Raw genomic sequence first — 18236 nt, 5'->3', positions numbered from 1 at the left:
GGTCTTTAATTAAATGGATTGAGAAGCTCTGTGAGAACGACACGTCAGCATGGCATTTTCGTTAATCACACAAGGGTAATGTTATTTTTAAAAAATGCTTCTCAATTAATATATAAGGGATTTTCTTTTTTAGTCAAGTTAGATCAAAGACGCATTTAATTTTTTGCCCCATAAGTCCTTTTTTCAAAGTCTCCTTTTTATTTTTTTGGTTCTGGCCAGGAGAGAGTCTCTAAAACCCTATTGTCATCGAATCACTACCTCGAGTCAGACAGATTTCTCTCTTATTCGATCTTACGAGACCGATAGAAAGTAAGATATGGCAGACGCATCGTCTAAAGTTGGCAGTTTTTTCATTCGCTGGTGATTTCGTCTTCTTTAATCTCTTTGAATCTATTTTTTTTTTTTTCTCCAGATTTAGCGATTGGGATTTCTTTCTAGGGCTTCTCACAAGTTTTTTTTTTTCTTCTTGTTTGGCGTTGAAAATTCAGTGAAGGCTGTAACAAGAAAATTCCTGAAGATCTTGTAAGGATGCACATTTGTTATGCTAGATACGGATTCGCAGTGTATCAGGGTAATCATCATCTCTTTGGTTGTTTCCCCTCCTTACTCTGTTTTGTGTTGTCAGTGTTCTCATAATCTCTGTGGATTTTGTTCTTGTTCAGCAGCTCAAGCTGTGGAGGCAGAATCTCAGGCTAAGAGACGCAGAAAGGCCAAGGACTCAAACAGGCCACCTCTTACCGGCTTCGTTATCTTCATGTAATGTTCATTGTAACCACACTTTCTTTTGTTTAGGGATGATGCTAATGGATGTTGCCCTTTCACTTTTGCAGGAATGGTTTCCGTAAAAGTTTTAGAACAGATTACAATGGTTCATTGGTGAAGGAGGTAAGACTTTATAACTGAGTTCATTGCTATGCTTTGAGTACTGTGTTTAGTGTTTATGAGGTTTACTATAGTTTGCTATGTGTATATATGATTGTAGGTTTCAAAGATCGGTTGGGAAATGTGGAAGTCTATGACTGAGGATGTGAGTTTGCTTTAGTTTCTTCATTAGTTTCATGGTGATTTGCTTACTGTCTTCTAACTTTGTGTTCTTTGATCATTTAGGAGAAGAAAGTTTATGTGGATAAAGCTGCTGAACTTATGGCTAATGATGAAGAAGTAGGAGTTTCATAATCAATGGCTTGTCCTTTAGTTATTCTTTCTATTACATCTTGAGTGTTAAGATGATTTTTTTCAGGAAGTGGATGAGGATGAGGAATTTGATGATACTGATGAGGCTGAGGACAAAGAAGTTAGTTAAGGAAACAGATGATGACAACAAAGTAGCTGAAGGTAAAGAAGAAGAGATTTTGGATGACTACTAGAAATGTGATTCTTGTTCTTGTGGGTCTAGTCTTTTAATGAAATGGATTGATCTCTAATCGTTGTGATGCATTGTAAATGTAGCCTTTTAATATCGTGAAAGTAGTTTATCTGATGAGGCTGAGGACAAAGAAGTTAAAACAAACAGATGAATAGATGACAACAAAGTAGCTGAAGTAAACAAGAGATTTTGTATGACGACTACTAAACATGTTATGCTTGTTCTTGGGTGTCTAGTCTTATTGAAATGGATTAAGGTAGTATATACAAAAAAATAGACAATGATACGAATATGGGCTTTAAAAAGCCCATAGGTTCGTAGGTTTGGCCCATTTATGTATAACTAGAAGAAAACAAGTTTCGTTTCCCTCTCCTTTTTCTTCTCTACCAGAGTGAGTCTCTGAAACCTTTCTCATCGAATCGATTCCTCGAGCAAGAAATAATTTTGATCTCATCTTACGAGTCCGAGAAAAAAGTAAAATATGGCTGGATCATCGTCGAGTAAGAGACTCGAAGCGAATACCTTATGTCGCACTAAAGATGGCAGTGTTTTCGCTAGCTGGTGATACTTCTTTTCAAATGGATTTGTGTTTCAAATTTTGTTCGATTTAGGTTTTTTTTTTTTTTTTTCCAGATTTAGTGATTGAGATTAGGGCTTCTCACTAGTTTCTATGTGATATCTTTAGTTTCTAATATTGTTTGTGTTTTTTTTAGGAAGAAGGCAACATCTGATGAACCTAATCCTCTTACTTTTACCACAAACAAGCGACAGCGACGACCTCCTACTGCCTTCCTTATCTTCATGTACTGTTAAATTGTCACATACTTACTTTTGTTGATAGTTAATATTACTGTTTTATGTGTATATATATGATGATTCTAGCTTGCAAAGCATGGTGTTGAAAAGTGGAAGTCTTTGACTGAGAAAGTGAGTTGTTGTTGTTATCCTTTTGTTTCTTTCTTAATTTCATGGTGATTTGTTTACTGCTTTTTTAACTCTGGTTTTTGTTCTTTGATCATTTAGAAGAAGAAATTTTATCTGGTTAAAGCTGCTCAACTTAAGGCAGAGTATAACAAGGCACTGGAGAACAATGATGCTAATGAGCAAGTATGTTTTTTTTCATAATTTATGGGTTGTCTTCTTTCTATTACATGGAATCTTGAGTGTTAAGATGATTTGATGACTGTTTCAGGTGGAGGATGAGGAGAAGCAATCAAATGAAGCTGAGGAGAAACAAGCTGATGATGTGCTGAGGAGATGGAAGTTAGAGAACACAGATGATGAAGGTAAAGAAGGGGAAGAAGAGATTTTGGATGATTACTAGAAATGTTAGGCTCGTTCTTGGGTTTCTAATCTTTATTGAAATGGATTTATCTCTAATCATTGTGATGCATTGAAGCCAAGATTGTGAGCAAGTGGTTTTTTTTTTTTTTTTTTTTGTAGTTCATGGAACATTTTGTTTAGACAAGTAATGAAGCTTATGTTTTTTTTGTTTTACCAATGCTATGGAATCGAAAGTTTCGTTTCGTTTAGAATCCTTTGCTTATGTGTTTTGCTGGTTGATTAAAAATGATAATAATTTATTTAGATGAAAACAGAATCAGATTGAAACAATAGAATTGTAAGAAAACAGTAAAAAGACAAATAGAAGATATCATCTATTTTGAAGAAATGAGTAAAAGTAATAAGGATTAAGATAAAGTCAGCGTTGGACTGGCCACTTGAGAACGTGTGTTTTGGCTTCACTTCATTGTCTTCCTGCAAGCTGGTAATGGCTTACCACACAAGCAAAGGTTATGCAGATAAGCAGCTACAGGAAAGATGTTGAATGGTCTTCCTTGTGGAATCAGTCCACACAACCTGTTGGCTCTGAAACTCGCATGTTTTATCGTCTTGATGTTCAATAAGCTATCCGGAATTCTTCCTGTGAGTGCATTGATCGAGAGGTCGAGCCATTTGAGCTGCGCAAGCTGTCCTATAGTTTGAGGTATGACTCCTGTTATGTGATTCCTTGAGATGTCTAGTCTCACAAGTTCAACAAGGTTTGATATTGAACTTGGGATTTGTCCACTGATTTTGTTGCTCCCTATGTTGAGAACTTTCAGGTTCAAGCTTTCTCCTAAATCAGGAATCCTCCCAGAGATTTGGTTGTTGGTGAGATGGACCTCTTCCAAGAAGCTACTTGTCTTGTTGTTTATCAGGCTTGAAAGCGACCCGGTCACTAGATTTGAACTTAGATCAATAGACGCGACTCCTTCTGGCAACTTCAGCTTGGAGAGATCGAACCTGAGCTGGTTCTTTGAGAGCTTCACTTTCTGAAGATTGGTCATGCTTGTGAGGAAAGCTGAAACATCACCTGTGAGAAAGTTGTCAGACAAATCTAGCGAGGTCAAGGCGGTTGGTCTTGTTAACTTTGGAAAGGTTCCTCTCAGTTTGCAACCAGCCAAGTTGATATCTGAGAGTTGCTTGTCTCTGATCCAGCTTGGAATTGCTCCAAGATTAAGGTTGTTGTAGGAAAGATCGATGGACAGTAGAGAAGGGAATCCTCTGCCTACAACCGCGGGCAGAGGATCAGAGAACTGGTTTCTCGAGAGGTTGAGAGACCAAAGATTCTGCAGTTGTGTAATGGATGCTGGTATGTGACCGATGAACTTGTTGCCGCTTAACTGAAGGCTAGTGAGTGACTTCAAATTGCTGATTCGATCCGAGAGTGGTCCGGTCAGACCATTACGCTCCAACGACATGCTCTGAAGCTTCCTTAAGCCGTAAACAGAAACTGGTAACCCCCCGGATAATCTGTTGCTGGAGAGATAAAGATTGGTTAAATTCAGAAACTGGCCTATGAAATCTGGGAATGGTCCAGATAACAAATTGGAGCTGAGATCAAGATTCTCAAGCTTGAGGAGGTTCTTGAAAGTCACTGGAATTGGACCGGAGAAGGAATTTCGAGCCAAATTCATCGTAGTAAGGCTTCTCAAGCTTCCAAAACTCGCCGGGACAAGACCTGAGAAGCGATTCCCAGCTAAAGAGAGAGTCTCCAACAATGGAAGATGGCCTAAAGCAAAAGGAACATTGCCTTGGAGAGAATTATCATCAAGTATGAGCTGACGAAGACTGGTGAGATTAGAGAAGCTGTTGGGGATCGAACCAGCGATGAATTTGTTTCCAGTGATGAACAAAAGCTCAAGAGATCGGAGATTACCCAGTGAAGGTGATAATGTACCTTTCATGTAAAGAGTAGGCTCGTTCACTGGGGATTGTAACACCAAGCCGGTGACTTTTCCGGTGGCCGGATTGCATTGAACACCTTCCCAATCTCCATTGCAACAATCTTTACCAACCCATGAATCTAGAACTCCAGTTGTGTCCTGGATGATACTTGACTTGAAACCCAGAAGTGTTTCTCTGTCTTGGCTTGAACAGATTACTTGTTGTGATGATGAGTGAACAAAATTATGAACAAGAGAAGAAACAAACAAGAGATTCAAAACCCATTTCAGGTTTTGCATTTTGGGATAATGGGTTTTGATCAGTTTAACGAAAAAATGGTTAAAAATAAGATTTTTTCAGACAAAAGGATCTGACAAGAGTTAACTTTGGCTCGAATTGGGATAAAGTAGAGTGAACAGAAACTGTTTTATTATTGTACCTTCACTTAGACAGGAAGGTATTATAATGATATCAAACAAAAAAAAAAAGAGAGCTGCAAAAAGTTATTTTCTTTTCACTTTAATCAAAAAAAAAATTTGGGAATTGGTGGAATAAGTCTTTGGTTGGATCTTGAAAAAATTATCCACCTTTACTTATAGCAGTGGTGAAAAAGGAGAACAATTTTGATTTGAAATTTTTACACAAAAAGTCTTGAAGAGATTCACATGGAGAATTGTGACCGTTGGATGGATTCACGAGGATCCCAATTTTGTTTTCGAACGTTGGAGCGCAAATCAGTTTGAAAAAAAATTGTTTACATTTTTTTACATAATAACCATTCTTCTATCTTCTTTTTGTTTCAAGCTCTCAAGAGAGCATCATTAATAAATTCATGTGAATTCGTGATATAGGCCACTATATGTCTCATAATAAAAGTGATAATCAATAAACCATTCGCTATATACAATAATTTCAAATAGAGTTGTTAAATTTGGGTTAGATATGTTTGTAAAAGGTATTCGGTCGACTTTTTAAATATGTTATTGAATAGTAGTCTTACACTTGTGGTAAAGGTGTGGATAGATTTTGATTAAAATCCACAAAATTAAGTCTAAAAAGGAAATTAATAGACGATAACTAGGCGACTATAGTTTAAATAGTTTGTTATGTTGGTTGAACTATCGATTTCTATTAAATACTGGAGTTGATCATTTTTGAAATTAGCATGATAATCGTAATTACGTGTTATTTATTAAGGATTCCTATTGATAGGAAAATAAAATGAGTTACATTTATAGATTCGGATTTGATTAACCAGTGAACACCAAACCTTTTTATCATTCGAGGATGAGGTTGCGATAGGAGATAGGATACTATTAGATCGTTGAAATATTAGCGATGTTCATTTTGCCAACCTGTTGATTTGAGATAAATCTACTTTCATATTATAAGACAAATTAAGAGATGGGTGGTTGAAAATTTTGGGCAATCAAAGTATTATTTATAGCAATGCTAATTTTGGTAACTTGTTGTTTAATCAACTTTGATATAGTTATAAGACAAATCAAGATGGAAATTAAAACATTAGATATGGGTCGTCGAAATATGCAACTCATATTTATCAAGGATTTAAAACCATCATTCTCAATTTATTGACCTTTTTCCCCTAAAGTAAACAAATCCTTATTAATATAACAATTTTGTTTTCATTGCATTGCTAAGAAATACTACAAAGTTTATTTTTGTAATCGACAATAACACAGCTCCCAATCCCATCAATTATGTGGTCACCAAAGACAACTTTGTTATGAACCAATAAAATGTTAGAAATGATAATTCAACTCTAAATAATTCATTAACAACTTGACGCACTGTTGATTATTTATCACATCATACGTCATTATATTTCTGTTGACTTAAAACGATACATTTCAAAGTGATCTTGATTATCTAAGAATTTTCAATTTAACGTTTAGTATTTAGTAACTCTAGTTTCAAAATTTATTCCATAACATTGTTTATAATTTAGTAATGTATCAGGTTACATTTTATTTACTCACTATCTCATTAAATATTTACTTTCAAATAGTATAAAACATAATTTACTTTTCTATATGTATGATATACATATCCGTCATCAACAATCTACGTACTACTTAGTTTTTACTAAACTATGAGCTCTTAAGTCAGCTTCTAATCATTTGATACGTATTGATTGATAAACGTTTTTTTTTTTTTGGCAGCGAGTACGATATTTTTTGTAATCAAGTTCAATTCGTCATGGCGACAATAGATATGATTATGTCGATCGAAATCTAGAGAACATTAGCTAAATTGAAATATAAAAATTTAATGTTGAAAGTTTGTTTTTTTTTTTCTTTGGCAAGTTTGTTGTTTTACGACCTTAGTTGCTGTTTCTTTGCTGTAAGGCTTTGATTTCGATTTGTTTTAAGTTTTTCTTTCTCTCAAGTGTATTTTAAAAGCGTCAATTGCGGCTTGATGGAAGAATGGTCCATGTAGGACATAACCAAGCATATACATATATAACTCACATGACATAGACACACAAGCCATTTCGAATTTGAGTTATCTACTACTACAAACTACAAGAATACAAGCTTGATAATATATCATTTTTCCGATTTGGAATGCGATATGTTTATATGCTACATCAAGTATTTTCGTGAATTGTATAAAAAACTAGCATAATTCGCATAAGACATAATCCGAAACTACATCTTTATCGTTTTGAAATCAAAGCTATGTTATCATCTTTTTTGTGTGCAAAGCTATGTTATCATCTAAGATATAGTCTTCGGCTAAGTATCATCAATCCGTTATACCGGTGAATTAATACCTCGAAGGCTCTCCGACTAAACGTGAATTTGATAATGTCCAAACAATTATTATAATACAAATAATTTTTTGTAGTACTTTAAAATAACTACTAATTTATTTTAATTAAAATTTCTAGTGATCTTCATTTTAAACATTATCTCATATTTTAAAATCAATAACCAATATATTATTAGAAAGAGGAAAAAGAACATTAGATTATTTAGAATCTTTTCATTAGTTTTCTAAAATCTCCAACAAAAGTTAATGAAATAGTATGCACTAATCCTTAATCTATAATTAAGTTACGAAAGGTCTTCAAAATTTGAATGAGAGAAAAGTGTGTCGATATTGACAGCCAGAATTGATGATAATGGGAGTCGTTACTTGTTAATATATGTCGATAGGGTTCCACAAAGCCATTTTTGTGTTTCTGGGTTTTCTATTATAAAGTTTGACCCTACATTCACTTTGACAACCTAAGATTCAATTCATTATACTTTCTTTTTTGCTGTTTGTTTCATCGTTGCGAAAAATTGAACTTTTCTTTCTTTGTGGTTCTTTTGAAAATAAAGAAATGTCGAATAATGACGATCAAGAATAATAGAAAGATTAACGAAAAACTTCAAAGAATCACAAAATTAGTTGACAATAACTAGGATAACATCTAGTGTACGCCTTTTCAAGATGATGATTCTTCTAACTCCTATATTTTAACTGAATTCCACTCTTTTTTCGATCGTTTATGTATTTGTTTGGTTTTATTAGGTATTCGTATCAATATAAAATTAAAATTTTCAACTCAAAATTAATTGACAATAAATAAATGATCTCATCGTACTACTTATATAAAAGTATTAATCTGTTAATTAAAACTTCACATCTCTCATGTGGAATTTAAGAAAAACTTATTCAAAATTTCCACTACATTAGATGGTTAAATGGTAAAACAATTGTAAATTCAGGAATGTATTGTGGATTTCATTTCAATATGGGCTCATCTGGTTTTCGGAAAAAAAAAAAAAGAGACTAGAATATGAAAAAAAGATCATCACTTGAGAAGAAGACAAGAACTTTCAAATTCAAGCCCAATAAACACTAAACAAAATTGAAAGCCCGGCCCGTTTTGACTTATCTGGGCCTTAGTTTAATTCCGATTTTTGGGAAATTCAGATTGGAACCGTAACGTCGACGCATTTCTTTTGAGGGATCTGCTTTCTCGTCGGCGGCTAACCAAATTCTTCGAGAGGTTTTGCCACATTTTCTCGAGATGGGTCAAGCTCAGAGTGACGAGAACTCAATTCCAACTACGACGACGACGACGACGACGACGACGACGACGACGACGAACACTCCTCCTCCTCCTTCTGCGAATTCGCCGCGGGATTCTGAAGATACTTCGTCGCCATCGATGGATTCTCTCCTCGCAGGTTCGTTTTTGTGTGTGTTATGTATCTCGATTGAGAGAGAACAGTATTCGTTTCCCTAGGCAAGCTTTGTGAAATTGGAATTGTTTAGTTCTATGCTTGATCGGTGATGATGATGAAATGGTATAGTATTGAATTTGCCTTTCTCTATATAGTATCTATTCAAAATCTTGTTCTTGCTTAAAAAGAAGATTCTCAAGTCTTTGTCTATGTAGTTTCTATAGGAATATAATTTTCTAGTCTAGTTTTGTCAAGAAAGCTTTTGATTCTTTCATTGTATCATCAAGAAACAGTTACTTTAGACTGGGATATTTGACATTGTTGTACTCTCTTCAATATCACAGAAGCTGCTGCATATGGTGAGGATGATAATGAGAATGAGGTTATTCTTTCAACTTTGTTCTTATTAAGTAATCGCTAGCTTTTTGAATTACCGAGTTATCTGACAAATACCAAATCCTTTAGTCGCTTGAAGCGAAGGCACAGAGAGCTCTCGATTGTCCTTGCATAGCAGATTTGCGTAATGGCTCTTGCGGCTCTCAGTTCTCCGAGGCATTCCTTTGCTTTCTCAAGAGTACTGCTGAAGAAAAGGTAAACCATAACTGAACATATTAGATTGTTTAGAATGATGTAACCTCAACTGAAATGCTTGAAACATCAGATGTATGATGGAAACTCAACCAAAACGCTCCTAAGATTGACACATTGATGTTTCTCTTTTATTTACGTTTTGTGCCCTTTATAAGACTCAACTCAAATGATCATAAACATTGGCGATAGTTGTTTTTTCGTTAAAACATTTTTGCGCCATTTAGAGAAAAGAAGTTTCACTCAAGGATATTGTATGTGTTGTTTGTTGTTGCAGGGATCAGACTGTGTGCATCCATTTGTAGCGTTGCAAAGCTGTATCAAAGCAAATCCGGATGCATTCTCTAAATCAGTTACAGAGGATGAAGAGAAAACCGAGAAAAAGGAAGAAGAGCCGCCGGTGCAAGACCATAGAATCATCCCGCCTCTCTGGGCCAAAGACCCGCCTCTCAGTAACAATTCCAAGCTTTAGAAGATCAACAACAATGGAGTCAGTCAGCGTTACAAGTTATTCTCTCCTGTTTTGATTCTTCTCTCTAGGCAACAAAAACAAAAGAAAGTAAAAGAAGAGTAGAAGACCATAATCAGTGGTCGTGTAGATCAACATTGTTCTCTTTTCAATAAAAAAGTTGAGGTTCTTTGGTTATTTACCCACATTAACCAAACGGTTTATGTTACAGAGTTGGGTTTAGTTCGGTTTTCATAAAATAATTGAGCGGTTTGATTAGAGTTAGAGACATTAATTAATAATGGCTCTTGGTTAATTAAAAATCGAAGGTTCTTTCTCAATAACGAAAACTGCAAAGCGTGCAGATTAGACTATGAGAGATACTTCATAGTCTGCGACAGCTTGAACGGGAAAGAGAAGAATCTGAATCGGAGAAGCAATCTAGGTTTACGATTACCAATTCTGTCTGATCTGATTAATTGTGGTGATTTCCGATGGAAGAAGACGGTGGCGGCGGTGCGAAAGTCGGAGTGCTGGAGAATTTCATGAGGACGCAGCAGAGTTCTTTGAAATCGTTATTCCAGAGGAAGAAATCGTCATCTGGCCGTGATGGAGATGCTTCTCCGTCGCCTATCGCTTCCCCGAAACCTATTCCTCAGCTCTCTCTTCTCGCCAATTCCGTCGTCTCACGCTGTTCAAAGTACACTCTCTTCAATCCTCAGATTCTTTAACAGTTTCGAGATTCATATACGTTTCAGATCCTGGGCTATACTTGCGATCGCATAATCATTATTGTTTGGAATTTACGCGATGTGATTATTCCTTACTGTTTAGGGTAATGAGAGCTTGGAATGTCTGTTGTGTTAATTGATTGAGGAAATTTTTGATGGATTTTGTTTTTTGGTAATTTCAGGATCCTTAACATTCCAACAGAAGATCTGCAACATCATTTTGATGTTGAGTTGCCTGAGAGTGTTAAGCAACTCTTGACATATGCAAGGAACTTTTTAGAGTTCTGCTCTTTTCAGGCACTTCATCAAGTGATGAAAAAACCTGATTACTTAAGTGATCAAGAGTTCCGTCAGCTATTGTTTGACATGATGCTTGCCTGGGAGACTCCCAGTGTCACAAGTGAGCAGGAAAACAAAGTGAGAAATCTATCTTATTTGCCATGTTGGTAGTTTTATAAATGGAAATATATGGATTTATGCTTTGTATCTCAACTTTGCCAAGTTCAGGATGCAGCATCTCCCTCCAAGCAGGACTCAGAGGATGAGGATGGGTGGTCGCTATTCTATTCAAGTCCCACAAATATGGCAATGCAGGTTATTACCATCTTAGACTTCCTTTGCTTCTGCATTAGTCATAATTGGAAGGACTTAACAGACTTTCCCCCTGAAAAATATGCTTGATAGGTTGATGAAAAAAAGTCTGTAGGACAGGAGGCTTTTGCAAGAATTGCTCCGGTTTGTCCTGCCATTGCAGATGCAATAACTGTACATAATCTTTTTGATGCACTGACTAGCTCGTCAGGCCACAGGCTTCATTTTATCGTATATGACAAATATATCCGCACACTTGACAAGTATGAACTTACCACTACTTTTTTCAGTCCTTTGCTTTTCTGCATTTGTTTACTCGTTTATTGTCTAAGTGTTATAAATCGTAGGTGATTTAAAATTTTCGTTTCTTTTTTTGGTACTTTAATACTTGAGTCTACTTACCGTAAAAAAAAATACTTGAGTATACATCTCTAGTATCCATTTTACTTATTCAGACGTCAAAAGAGTATTGCTTGCTAATTTATATTATATGCTAACGTTGAGGATGATAAAAAATATTCTGTGGCTCAGTTAATGTACAAAGCAGGAATGAATCTTTTTTGGATATCACGGCCTCGATTTAGAATGAAATAAATACACTGAGAGATGTTGTGCCCAAAATTTCTTGCGGATGTCTATTTCCTCAAAATATCGGTTTTCTTTTCCTCTTATTGTTTTCCTTGCCCTTCGTATATTTGTAGAATTTTCAAGGCTGCAAAAAGCACTCTAGGACCTTCAGCTGCCAATCTTCAGCTTGCCAAGGGAGAAATAGTGCTTGATATGGATGGTGCAAATCCTGTTTTACCGGTTCTTAAACACGTGGGCATCTCAGCATGGCCTGGTAAACTTCTGGAGAGATCTCTGCATATAGTCCATCTTCTACATTGGCAGTATATCATACCTTAAGCAAAAGGAGAAACCTGAAAATTGTGGTTTAAGTTGGTTGGTTTTGTTTCCATCTCAATATTTATAAAGCATTTCCTTTTGTAGGTAAACTGACACTTACCAACTATGCTCTATATTTTGATTCAATGGGTGGTGGTGAAAAGGCCATGCGATATGATCTCACTGAAGACACAAAACAGGTCATCAAACCTGAGTTAACAGGGCCATTGGGTGCTCGTATATTTGATAAAGCCATCATGTATAAATCAACTATAGTGTACGTATGCTAGTGGACTATGGTCTTATGTCTGTCTCATTTATGATCCTTAACAAAATCTGTGCTCATGGATTTATATCTTTTGCTCTATCTTGTATTGTTTGTACAGACCAGAGCCAGTATATTTTGAATTCACAGAGTTTAAAGGCAATGCTCGTCGAGACTACTGGTTGGGAATATGTTTGGAGATCCTTCGCGTACAATGGTTCATACGAAGATACAACTTTAAAGGGGTTCAACGATCAGAAATACTTGCAAGAGCAATCCTTGGCATATTCCGGTACCGTGCAATAAGGGAAGCTTTCCAAGTCTTCTCTTCCCAATACAAAACATTGCTTATATTTAACCTGGCAGAAAGTCTCCCCGGTGGAGATATGGTCTTAGAAGCTCTATCCAGTCGTGTCTCTCGTATAACCACTGATGTCCCTTCTGATGTTGATTCTGTTCAGTATATGAAATGGCCCTCAAAATTATCTCCAGTATCACTCAAATTGCTTGAGCATTTTGGCTTGAATCTAGAAACTGGGACAAATATGGGTGAAGAAATGACAATCGTAGGAGATTTTTGTGTTGGAGAGACGAGTCCATTGGAGATAGCTCTGAAACAGTCAATCCTAGACACAGATAGAGCTGAAGCTGCTCAGGCGACTGTGGAACAAGTGAAAGTAGAAGGAATTGACACTAACGTTGCAGTTATGAAGGTATCAAGTGATAGTCTTATTCTTCTTCATCTTTTTTCCTTTTCTTTGCTCTATAGTTACTATTAACCGATAGTCTCACTGCAGGAGCTATTGTTACCTTTCATCAAACTAGGCTTGCATATAAATCTCTTAGCCTATTGGCAAGATCCTTATAAATCAACGGTGTTCATGATCTTGGTCAGCTATTTGATTATCAGGTATGATTTCATCTTCAAAGACATGATGACAAAGAATGATGAGAGTTCCATCACAGATAGCTATGTTTTGATTTGTTACAGAAAGACATGTGATAAATGTGATGACACCAACAATCTTGTTATGTTGTGCAGTGAGTGGATCGGTTTAATACTACCGTCCATATTAGTCCTAGTGGCTATAGTAATGCTGTGGCGAAAGCAATTCAACAAAGGGAAAGAACCAAAAGCTGTTCGAGTGAAAGCTCCACCAAGTAAAAACGCAGTGGAGCAGCTACTCGTACTACAAGATGCAATTAGCCAGTTCGAGTCGCTAATCCAAGCTGTTAACGTTGGTCTCCTCAAAATAAGAGCCATTACTCTTGCAATTCTTCCTCAGGTATAATGTTATATCAGAACATGATGATGATGGCTAGGATAAATAGGTGTCTGCGGTTAATAGTAACTCTCTTGTCTCTCTAATATGTTTTCAGGCTACAGATACAACGGCTATATCGCTTGTGGTTGTGGCGGTTATATTGGCGGTTGTTCCGGTGAAGTACTTAATTACGATTGCATTTGTAGAGTGGTTCACGAGGGAAACTGGGTGGAGGAAAGCGAGTAGTGACCGGCTAGAGAGGCGGATAAGAGAATGGTGGTTTAGGGTACCCGCAGCTCCTGTTCAGCTCATTAGAGCCGAAGATAGCAAGAAGAAGAAGAAATGACACTTTTCATTTCTGTCTCACACGCACTGTCTCTCTTTCTAGACATATTCTTTTCATATTAGATTTTTTTTGTTCTTTTTTTCCATTTTAAGTAAGATTCGGGTTTATTCATAAATATGAGACGAACAAACTCGTTTCATCAAAAGTAAATTGCGTAAAGTCATGTTTTCTTACTTTTAACTAGCCAGTTTGACAAATACAAGTTTGTCTTTCTTCATTTGGCAAACGTAAGATCACATATATTAAGGACTGAGGAGTTAAATTTTGTTGTTTCAGTGTTCTAGTTTGAGATATGTTCACATACCATATATCCTAAGACGTACCAGATATGTTCAAGACTTCATTCCGAGATGAACAGATGAAAATCTTATAAAATAGAGCCTTTAGTTTTGTTGACCCAAAATACTAGCAAGTAAAATCATCCTCTTGACAAATTTAAAGAAAAATAATCCTCAAAAGTAAAGAACAGCAGAAGCCAAAGACAGCACCAAAGTCAGAGATAGAGAGATAGAGCATGTTTTACAGCAGAAATGTTTTCATACGATGACAAGACTCCATTGCTAGGCTTAGCATTTCACCAGCAAGATGGCATCAGTAGGGCCCACCATTAAACTTATGGGACATGAAGAAGCTGAAATCGCTGTGAGAGAAGCCGCGTGTTTGCAGCCATGAGGAAGCAGATTCTTCATGCATCTCTCTCTTCTGATAATCTGATGTCCCAGGCATGATCCACATATCACCAAAGGCCTTGTAAGTCACTGCTCCGAATGGAGGAAGTAGAACTTCTGCTGTACTTGACCCTCCTTGTTCATTCCCCTTATCATCTTTACCAATTGTTTCTGAGAAATCACAAGCAAAAAACTAGTTTAGATCTAACAAAATAATGATTAAGAAACATGGAAAATGTAATCAATTAAACACTTGATTATAAAACCAAAAAGCTTATGATATTATTTAACACCAATACGATCACCAGAAGTTGACTAGTTGTACTTACTAAAAAACTGATTCTGCTCTAAGAAAATAATAGAATCAAGCTCAGGCTAAAAGGAAATGTCTGTATAAACAGGAAGACGTACTTAGAAACTTAAGATAAGACTTTTATGCAGACAAAATAGAGGCTAGGATTGGTAAGACCTTTGCGCCAAAGATGCAACTTCTCCATCTCTTATAATCCACAAGAAATTAATACCATAACAGATGCATGACTTTTATCTATATCCAAGGGACACTGTGATAGAGTAAAGACTTGAAAAGAACATCTACAACTACCTTTGCAGGGTACTTTTTTCTACCAATAATATAACTCCTTATCGCATATGCATAGAAAAGAGACTACAAGGTAAATTCCCCAAAAGGAACCTCGTTACCATTGGCGTAGCCAACTAGGAAATACCTACTGCCTTTCAATAGCTTATTAAATAAAGAGCCCTAAATAAGTATATACAGTCATAATCCCTAAATTCTTCCATGAATAAAGTAGTACTAGAAATCAACCAATCTCGATACATTTTGCCAAAGTAACATACAACTTAACAAGAACAAAGTACCGGAACTATATGTATAAACATGTCAAAGTATTACTTTACAAAACACTTGAATACTCAAAAGCACATGTAAGATAATTTAGCAGGCACAACTTTATTATAGCTTTTACATATAATTAATTTTTCATAAACATGCTTGGGTTGAAAAGGTAATGTTAATTCTCAAATGACCAAAGTACCTGGAAAGTTTGGCGTCAATAAATGGTACGTTAGGAAAGCGGCAGATATTCCGTTCATTCTCACTGATGGAATTGGATAAATGGGATACCTACAATAATTCCAAACTCCAATTCAACATTATAGCAGTTACGATTTAAAGTCATTTATTTGGAGTAAGACAACAACTAACATCAAATATACACACATCATGGGAAGAATGCATGAATCATATGAAAGAAAGTTGTTGTGAAACGACAGGCTAATATAGAAATATCTCTCATGGGGGCACAGTGAGCAATTAATTAATCATTCAAGAAATAAGTAAGAACAGGCTAAATCTGAATAAGATAGTAAGAAACTCGACATACCAAGCTATCGAAATCCAGCTATATGGAGAAAGATCTGAACTCGTCAAACTAGACAGTCCAGTGTGCTGCGCAGCTAAATCCTCCATCTACAAAATACACTTTTCATTAACCAATGAATTTGGAGAACCAATCCAACATCAAAAAGGAAATAAAGATAATTATAAGATACCTTGAAAGTTAGAGTAGTCCTCTTAAATGGCAATGTTATCTCATCATATTGAAAATAAAGGTACCCCAAGTGATCATCGGAAAACCGAGGCTTAAAGTTGCTGTCAGACTCAGGTTTAGCAGAGCCTGTCTCTGTAGCATCTATCTCAATGGCAGAGCTCCTACATTCAGAATCAAATTACTTGAAAGAACTACACTACAATAGCCAAATTTCTAATCATAAACCAGAAGAAAAACGTTAGCAATGTAAGTAAACACAGAAGAATCTTGAGAAACTCCAAAAAAGGCATAAACTTTCTAGCTCTTAAGCCAAAAGCTAGACCCACCCAAACAAAGGCCTTTGTAATAAAGGCACATACTTTCATATCAAATCTTATTACCCATGAAGCAATAAGACACAAAATGGTAGTGAGAGACAACAGAAATCGAACCTTGAATCATCAGAGAAGGGTTTGATGGTGAAGATCTGAATGGCGGAGAGTGAAGGAAGATAGTGATGTTTAACGTCGGAGTCGAAGTTTTCCAGCGAAAGAGGAACTTGGAGACCATCAGCGCTCCAGTCGGCACAGGCAGACCAAATATCTCCGAGGACGATGCGAGGCTTTCTCACTTCTTCTTCTTCAATAGCTCCTAAAGCTAATGATGATGAAGAAGACGATCCCTCTCTCTACAAACAGATTTTGAAATTGGGGTTTACATTCTAACCCGACTACACTATTCGGATCCTTAAACCGGGTTGGAATAAGACATAATTCGAAAAAGGGCCCCTATTGTTTCTATTGTTTTAAACTGATCCCTCAGTATTATAATTAAACTAAATTAACCATTGAATTTTCATTTATTTATGTTTAACTTTTACGATTTAACATCTGGATAAATAATCCATTAAAGTTATGATTATTAAGGATTATTTATTCAAAAGAAATATTGAAACTGATCCCTCAATTTTATAATTTAATCTAAAATTTTCTTGTTAAAGATAATTAATCTAAATTACCCCATGTTTGTAACTTTTATTTATTTATTTACTTTTTCTGATTTAAATAGAAAAGACAGATTTTTTGAATTGTTTCTGCAAAATATTAGAAATGGATTAATCAAAAACTAATCAAAAAAAAAAAAAAAAAACTAGTCGATGTTGGCTAAGATCTTATAATTAAAAAAAAAAGCAGAAAGTATACAATCTTGGTAATAATGCCAACGACTAATTAAACGTAATTAATTAGTCTTTTTACCACTGTGGCTATCTTTCAGACTTTTGACCAATCTAATTCGTTTTCGTTTATTAGCAAAGAAAGAAAAATCAAAATTACCAGAACACATGCTATGCTAGATCCATCAAGAGAATTGAAACGAGATCTATTACAGTAAACGGGGTACTAACCAGATTACCAGAGAATAATTAACCCAAGAAAATCAGTTGAAGAAACATGTTGGTGTGTCTGATTAATTGTTCCTTTTATCTTTTTGATAATTTATTTTGATTTAATTTTCCTTTGCTTCTTAAAAATGGTTTTTGTTTTTGTAAATTTTAGTTGTTCCTTCAAATTTCTGTAAGTGAAATTAATTAGATTATTTTTGTTGGATTCAATATGTTCGTTCAAACAACATTTTTGTAGAAAATAGTGAAAAATAAAAAAATTTAATATAACGATAAATAAATATAATAATGATTTGAGACACGTGGAGATGAACGTTCGAGAAAGTTCTCGAATCTATTAGATTCGAGAATGTTCGTTCAAACAATTTTTTCATAAAAAATAAAAACAAATGTTTGAATATAATATTACGTGAATATAATAATGAACCAAGACACGTAGAAATGAACGTTCGAGAAAGCTCTCGAAATTAGATTCGAGAATGTTCGTTCAAACAATTTTTATGTAAAAATAAGAAAAATACAAACAATTAAATATAAGTTACCTGAGTATAATATTGAATCGGGACACGTGGAGATGAACATTCGAGAAACCTCTCAAAATTAGTTTTACCCCTCCCAATCATTTTGTTAATGAAATTTTCCTTTTTGCTTTCTTTTTTATAAATAATTTTGACAATTTCAAGATATAAACAAGAGTTTAAGATATATAAGAAATA

The 18236-nt window shown here is 35.3% G+C and overlaps 5 protein-coding genes across 6 annotated transcripts; 3 read left to right on the top strand and 2 right to left on the bottom strand.

Annotated features, from left to right (window-relative positions):
• The first annotated feature begins 162 nt into the window (after positions 1 to 162).
• On the top strand, positions 163 to 1510 carry LOC9308126 (high mobility group B protein 12). Of its 2 annotated transcripts, none has more exons than XM_021022882.1 (7): positions 163 to 360; positions 489 to 571; positions 666 to 756; positions 831 to 885; positions 983 to 1027; positions 1108 to 1161; positions 1241 to 1510. In XM_021022882.1, exons 1-7 carry the CDS (start codon positions 317 to 319, stop codon positions 1301 to 1303), a joined length of 435 nt encoding a protein of 144 aa, XP_020878541.1. In that variant the 5' UTR covers positions 163 to 316; the 3' UTR covers positions 1304 to 1510. The 2 variants fall into 2 exon arrangements, with proteins under 2 accessions (XP_020878541.1, XP_020878540.1); XM_021022881.1 differs by having other exon boundaries at positions 165 to 360; positions 663 to 756.
• A 1415-nt stretch (positions 1511 to 2925) lies between these two features.
• Positions 2926 to 5235, bottom strand: LOC9310195 (DNA damage-repair/toleration protein DRT100). The gene has a single exon (XM_002872010.2). The coding sequence runs from the start codon at positions 4873 to 4875 to the stop codon at positions 3109 to 3111; it is 1767 nt and encodes a 588-aa protein (XP_002872056.1). The 5' UTR covers positions 4876 to 5235; the 3' UTR covers positions 2926 to 3108.
• A 3285-nt stretch (positions 5236 to 8520) lies between these two features.
• Positions 8521 to 10014, top strand: LOC9310194 (mitochondrial intermembrane space import and assembly protein 40 homolog). Its single transcript, XM_021021777.1, has 4 exons — positions 8521 to 8781; positions 9123 to 9160; positions 9244 to 9369; positions 9644 to 10014. The coding sequence occupies exons 1-4, from the start codon at positions 8622 to 8624 to the stop codon at positions 9836 to 9838; spliced, it is 519 nt and encodes a 172-aa protein (XP_020877436.1). The 5' UTR covers positions 8521 to 8621; the 3' UTR covers positions 9839 to 10014.
• Positions 10015 to 10147: 133 nt separating this feature from the next.
• LOC9308125 lies at positions 10148 to 14114 on the top strand. The gene is made up of 10 exons (XM_021021776.1): positions 10148 to 10514; positions 10728 to 10962; positions 11053 to 11139; positions 11230 to 11399; positions 11838 to 11977; positions 12127 to 12298; positions 12408 to 12999; positions 13084 to 13196; positions 13329 to 13572; positions 13667 to 14114. The coding sequence occupies exons 1-10, from the start codon at positions 10309 to 10311 to the stop codon at positions 13895 to 13897; spliced, it is 2190 nt and encodes a 729-aa protein (XP_020877435.1). The 5' UTR covers positions 10148 to 10308; the 3' UTR covers positions 13898 to 14114.
• A 149-nt stretch (positions 14115 to 14263) lies between these two features.
• Positions 14264 to 18155, bottom strand: LOC9310193. Its single transcript, XM_021021778.1, has 6 exons — positions 18063 to 18155; positions 16571 to 16806; positions 16141 to 16300; positions 15972 to 16057; positions 15624 to 15712; positions 14264 to 14736 (listed from the first exon to the last, which is right to left on the bottom strand). The coding sequence occupies exons 1-6, from the start codon at positions 18141 to 18143 to the stop codon at positions 14489 to 14491; spliced, it is 900 nt and encodes a 299-aa protein (XP_020877437.1). The 5' UTR covers positions 18144 to 18155; the 3' UTR covers positions 14264 to 14488.
• Between the last annotated feature and the right edge of the window lie 81 nt (positions 18156 to 18236).

Source organism: Arabidopsis lyrata (assembly GCF_000004255.2).
Source record: "Arabidopsis lyrata subsp. lyrata unplaced genomic scaffold ARALYscaffold_6, whole genome shotgun sequence".
NCBI classification, from domain to species: domain Eukaryota; kingdom Viridiplantae; phylum Streptophyta; class Magnoliopsida; order Brassicales; family Brassicaceae; genus Arabidopsis; species Arabidopsis lyrata.
This window is presented reverse-complemented; position numbering and strand designations above follow the sequence as displayed.

What these genes read in the sequence shown, in the direction of transcription:
- LOC9310193 (XM_021021778.1), bottom strand. Translation starts at nt 18,143, where the DNA reads ATGATTGGGAGGGGTAAAACTAATTTTGAGAGGTTTCTCGAATGTTCA. An exon ending in AGCTGGATTTCGATAGCTTG is followed by an intron (nt 15,713 to 15,971) that starts GTATGTCGAGTT and finishes GAATTATTGTAG; the next exon opens with GTATCCCATTTATCCAATTC. An exon ending in ATTGACGCCAAACTTTCCAG is followed by an intron (nt 14,737 to 15,623) that starts GTACTTTGGTCA and finishes GTGATTTCTCAG; the next exon opens with AAACAATTGGTAAAGATGAT.
- LOC9310195 (XM_002872010.2), bottom strand. Translation starts at nt 4,875, where the DNA reads ATGCAAAACCTGAAATGGGTTTTGAATCTCTTGTTTGTTTCTTCTCTT.
- LOC9308126 (XM_021022881.1), top strand. Translation starts at nt 317, where the DNA reads ATGGCAGACGCATCGTCTAAAGTTGGCAGTTTTTTCATTCGCTG. An exon ending in GGCAGTTTTTTCATTCGCTG is followed by an intron (nt 361 to 488) that starts GTGATTTCGTCT and finishes TTGAAAATTCAG; the next exon opens with TGAAGGCTGTAACAAGAAAA. An exon ending in ACCGGCTTCGTTATCTTCAT is followed by an intron (nt 757 to 830) that starts GTAATGTTCATT and finishes TCACTTTTGCAG; the next exon opens with GAATGGTTTCCGTAAAAGTT.
- LOC9310194 (XM_021021777.1), top strand. Translation starts at nt 8,622, where the DNA reads ATGGGTCAAGCTCAGAGTGACGAGAACTCAATTCCAACTACGACGACG. An exon ending in GATGGATTCTCTCCTCGCAG is followed by an intron (nt 8,782 to 9,122) that starts GTTCGTTTTTGT and finishes TCAATATCACAG; the next exon opens with AAGCTGCTGCATATGGTGAG. An exon ending in AGAGTACTGCTGAAGAAAAG is followed by an intron (nt 9,370 to 9,643) that starts GTAAACCATAAC and finishes TTGTTGTTGCAG; the next exon opens with GGATCAGACTGTGTGCATCC.
- LOC9308125 (XM_021021776.1), top strand. Translation starts at nt 10,309, where the DNA reads ATGGAAGAAGACGGTGGCGGCGGTGCGAAAGTCGGAGTGCTGGAGAAT. An exon ending in CAAGTGAGCAGGAAAACAAA is followed by an intron (nt 10,963 to 11,052) that starts GTGAGAAATCTA and finishes TGCCAAGTTCAG; the next exon opens with GATGCAGCATCTCCCTCCAA. An exon ending in CTAACGTTGCAGTTATGAAG is followed by an intron (nt 13,000 to 13,083) that starts GTATCAAGTGAT and finishes GTCTCACTGCAG; the next exon opens with GAGCTATTGTTACCTTTCAT.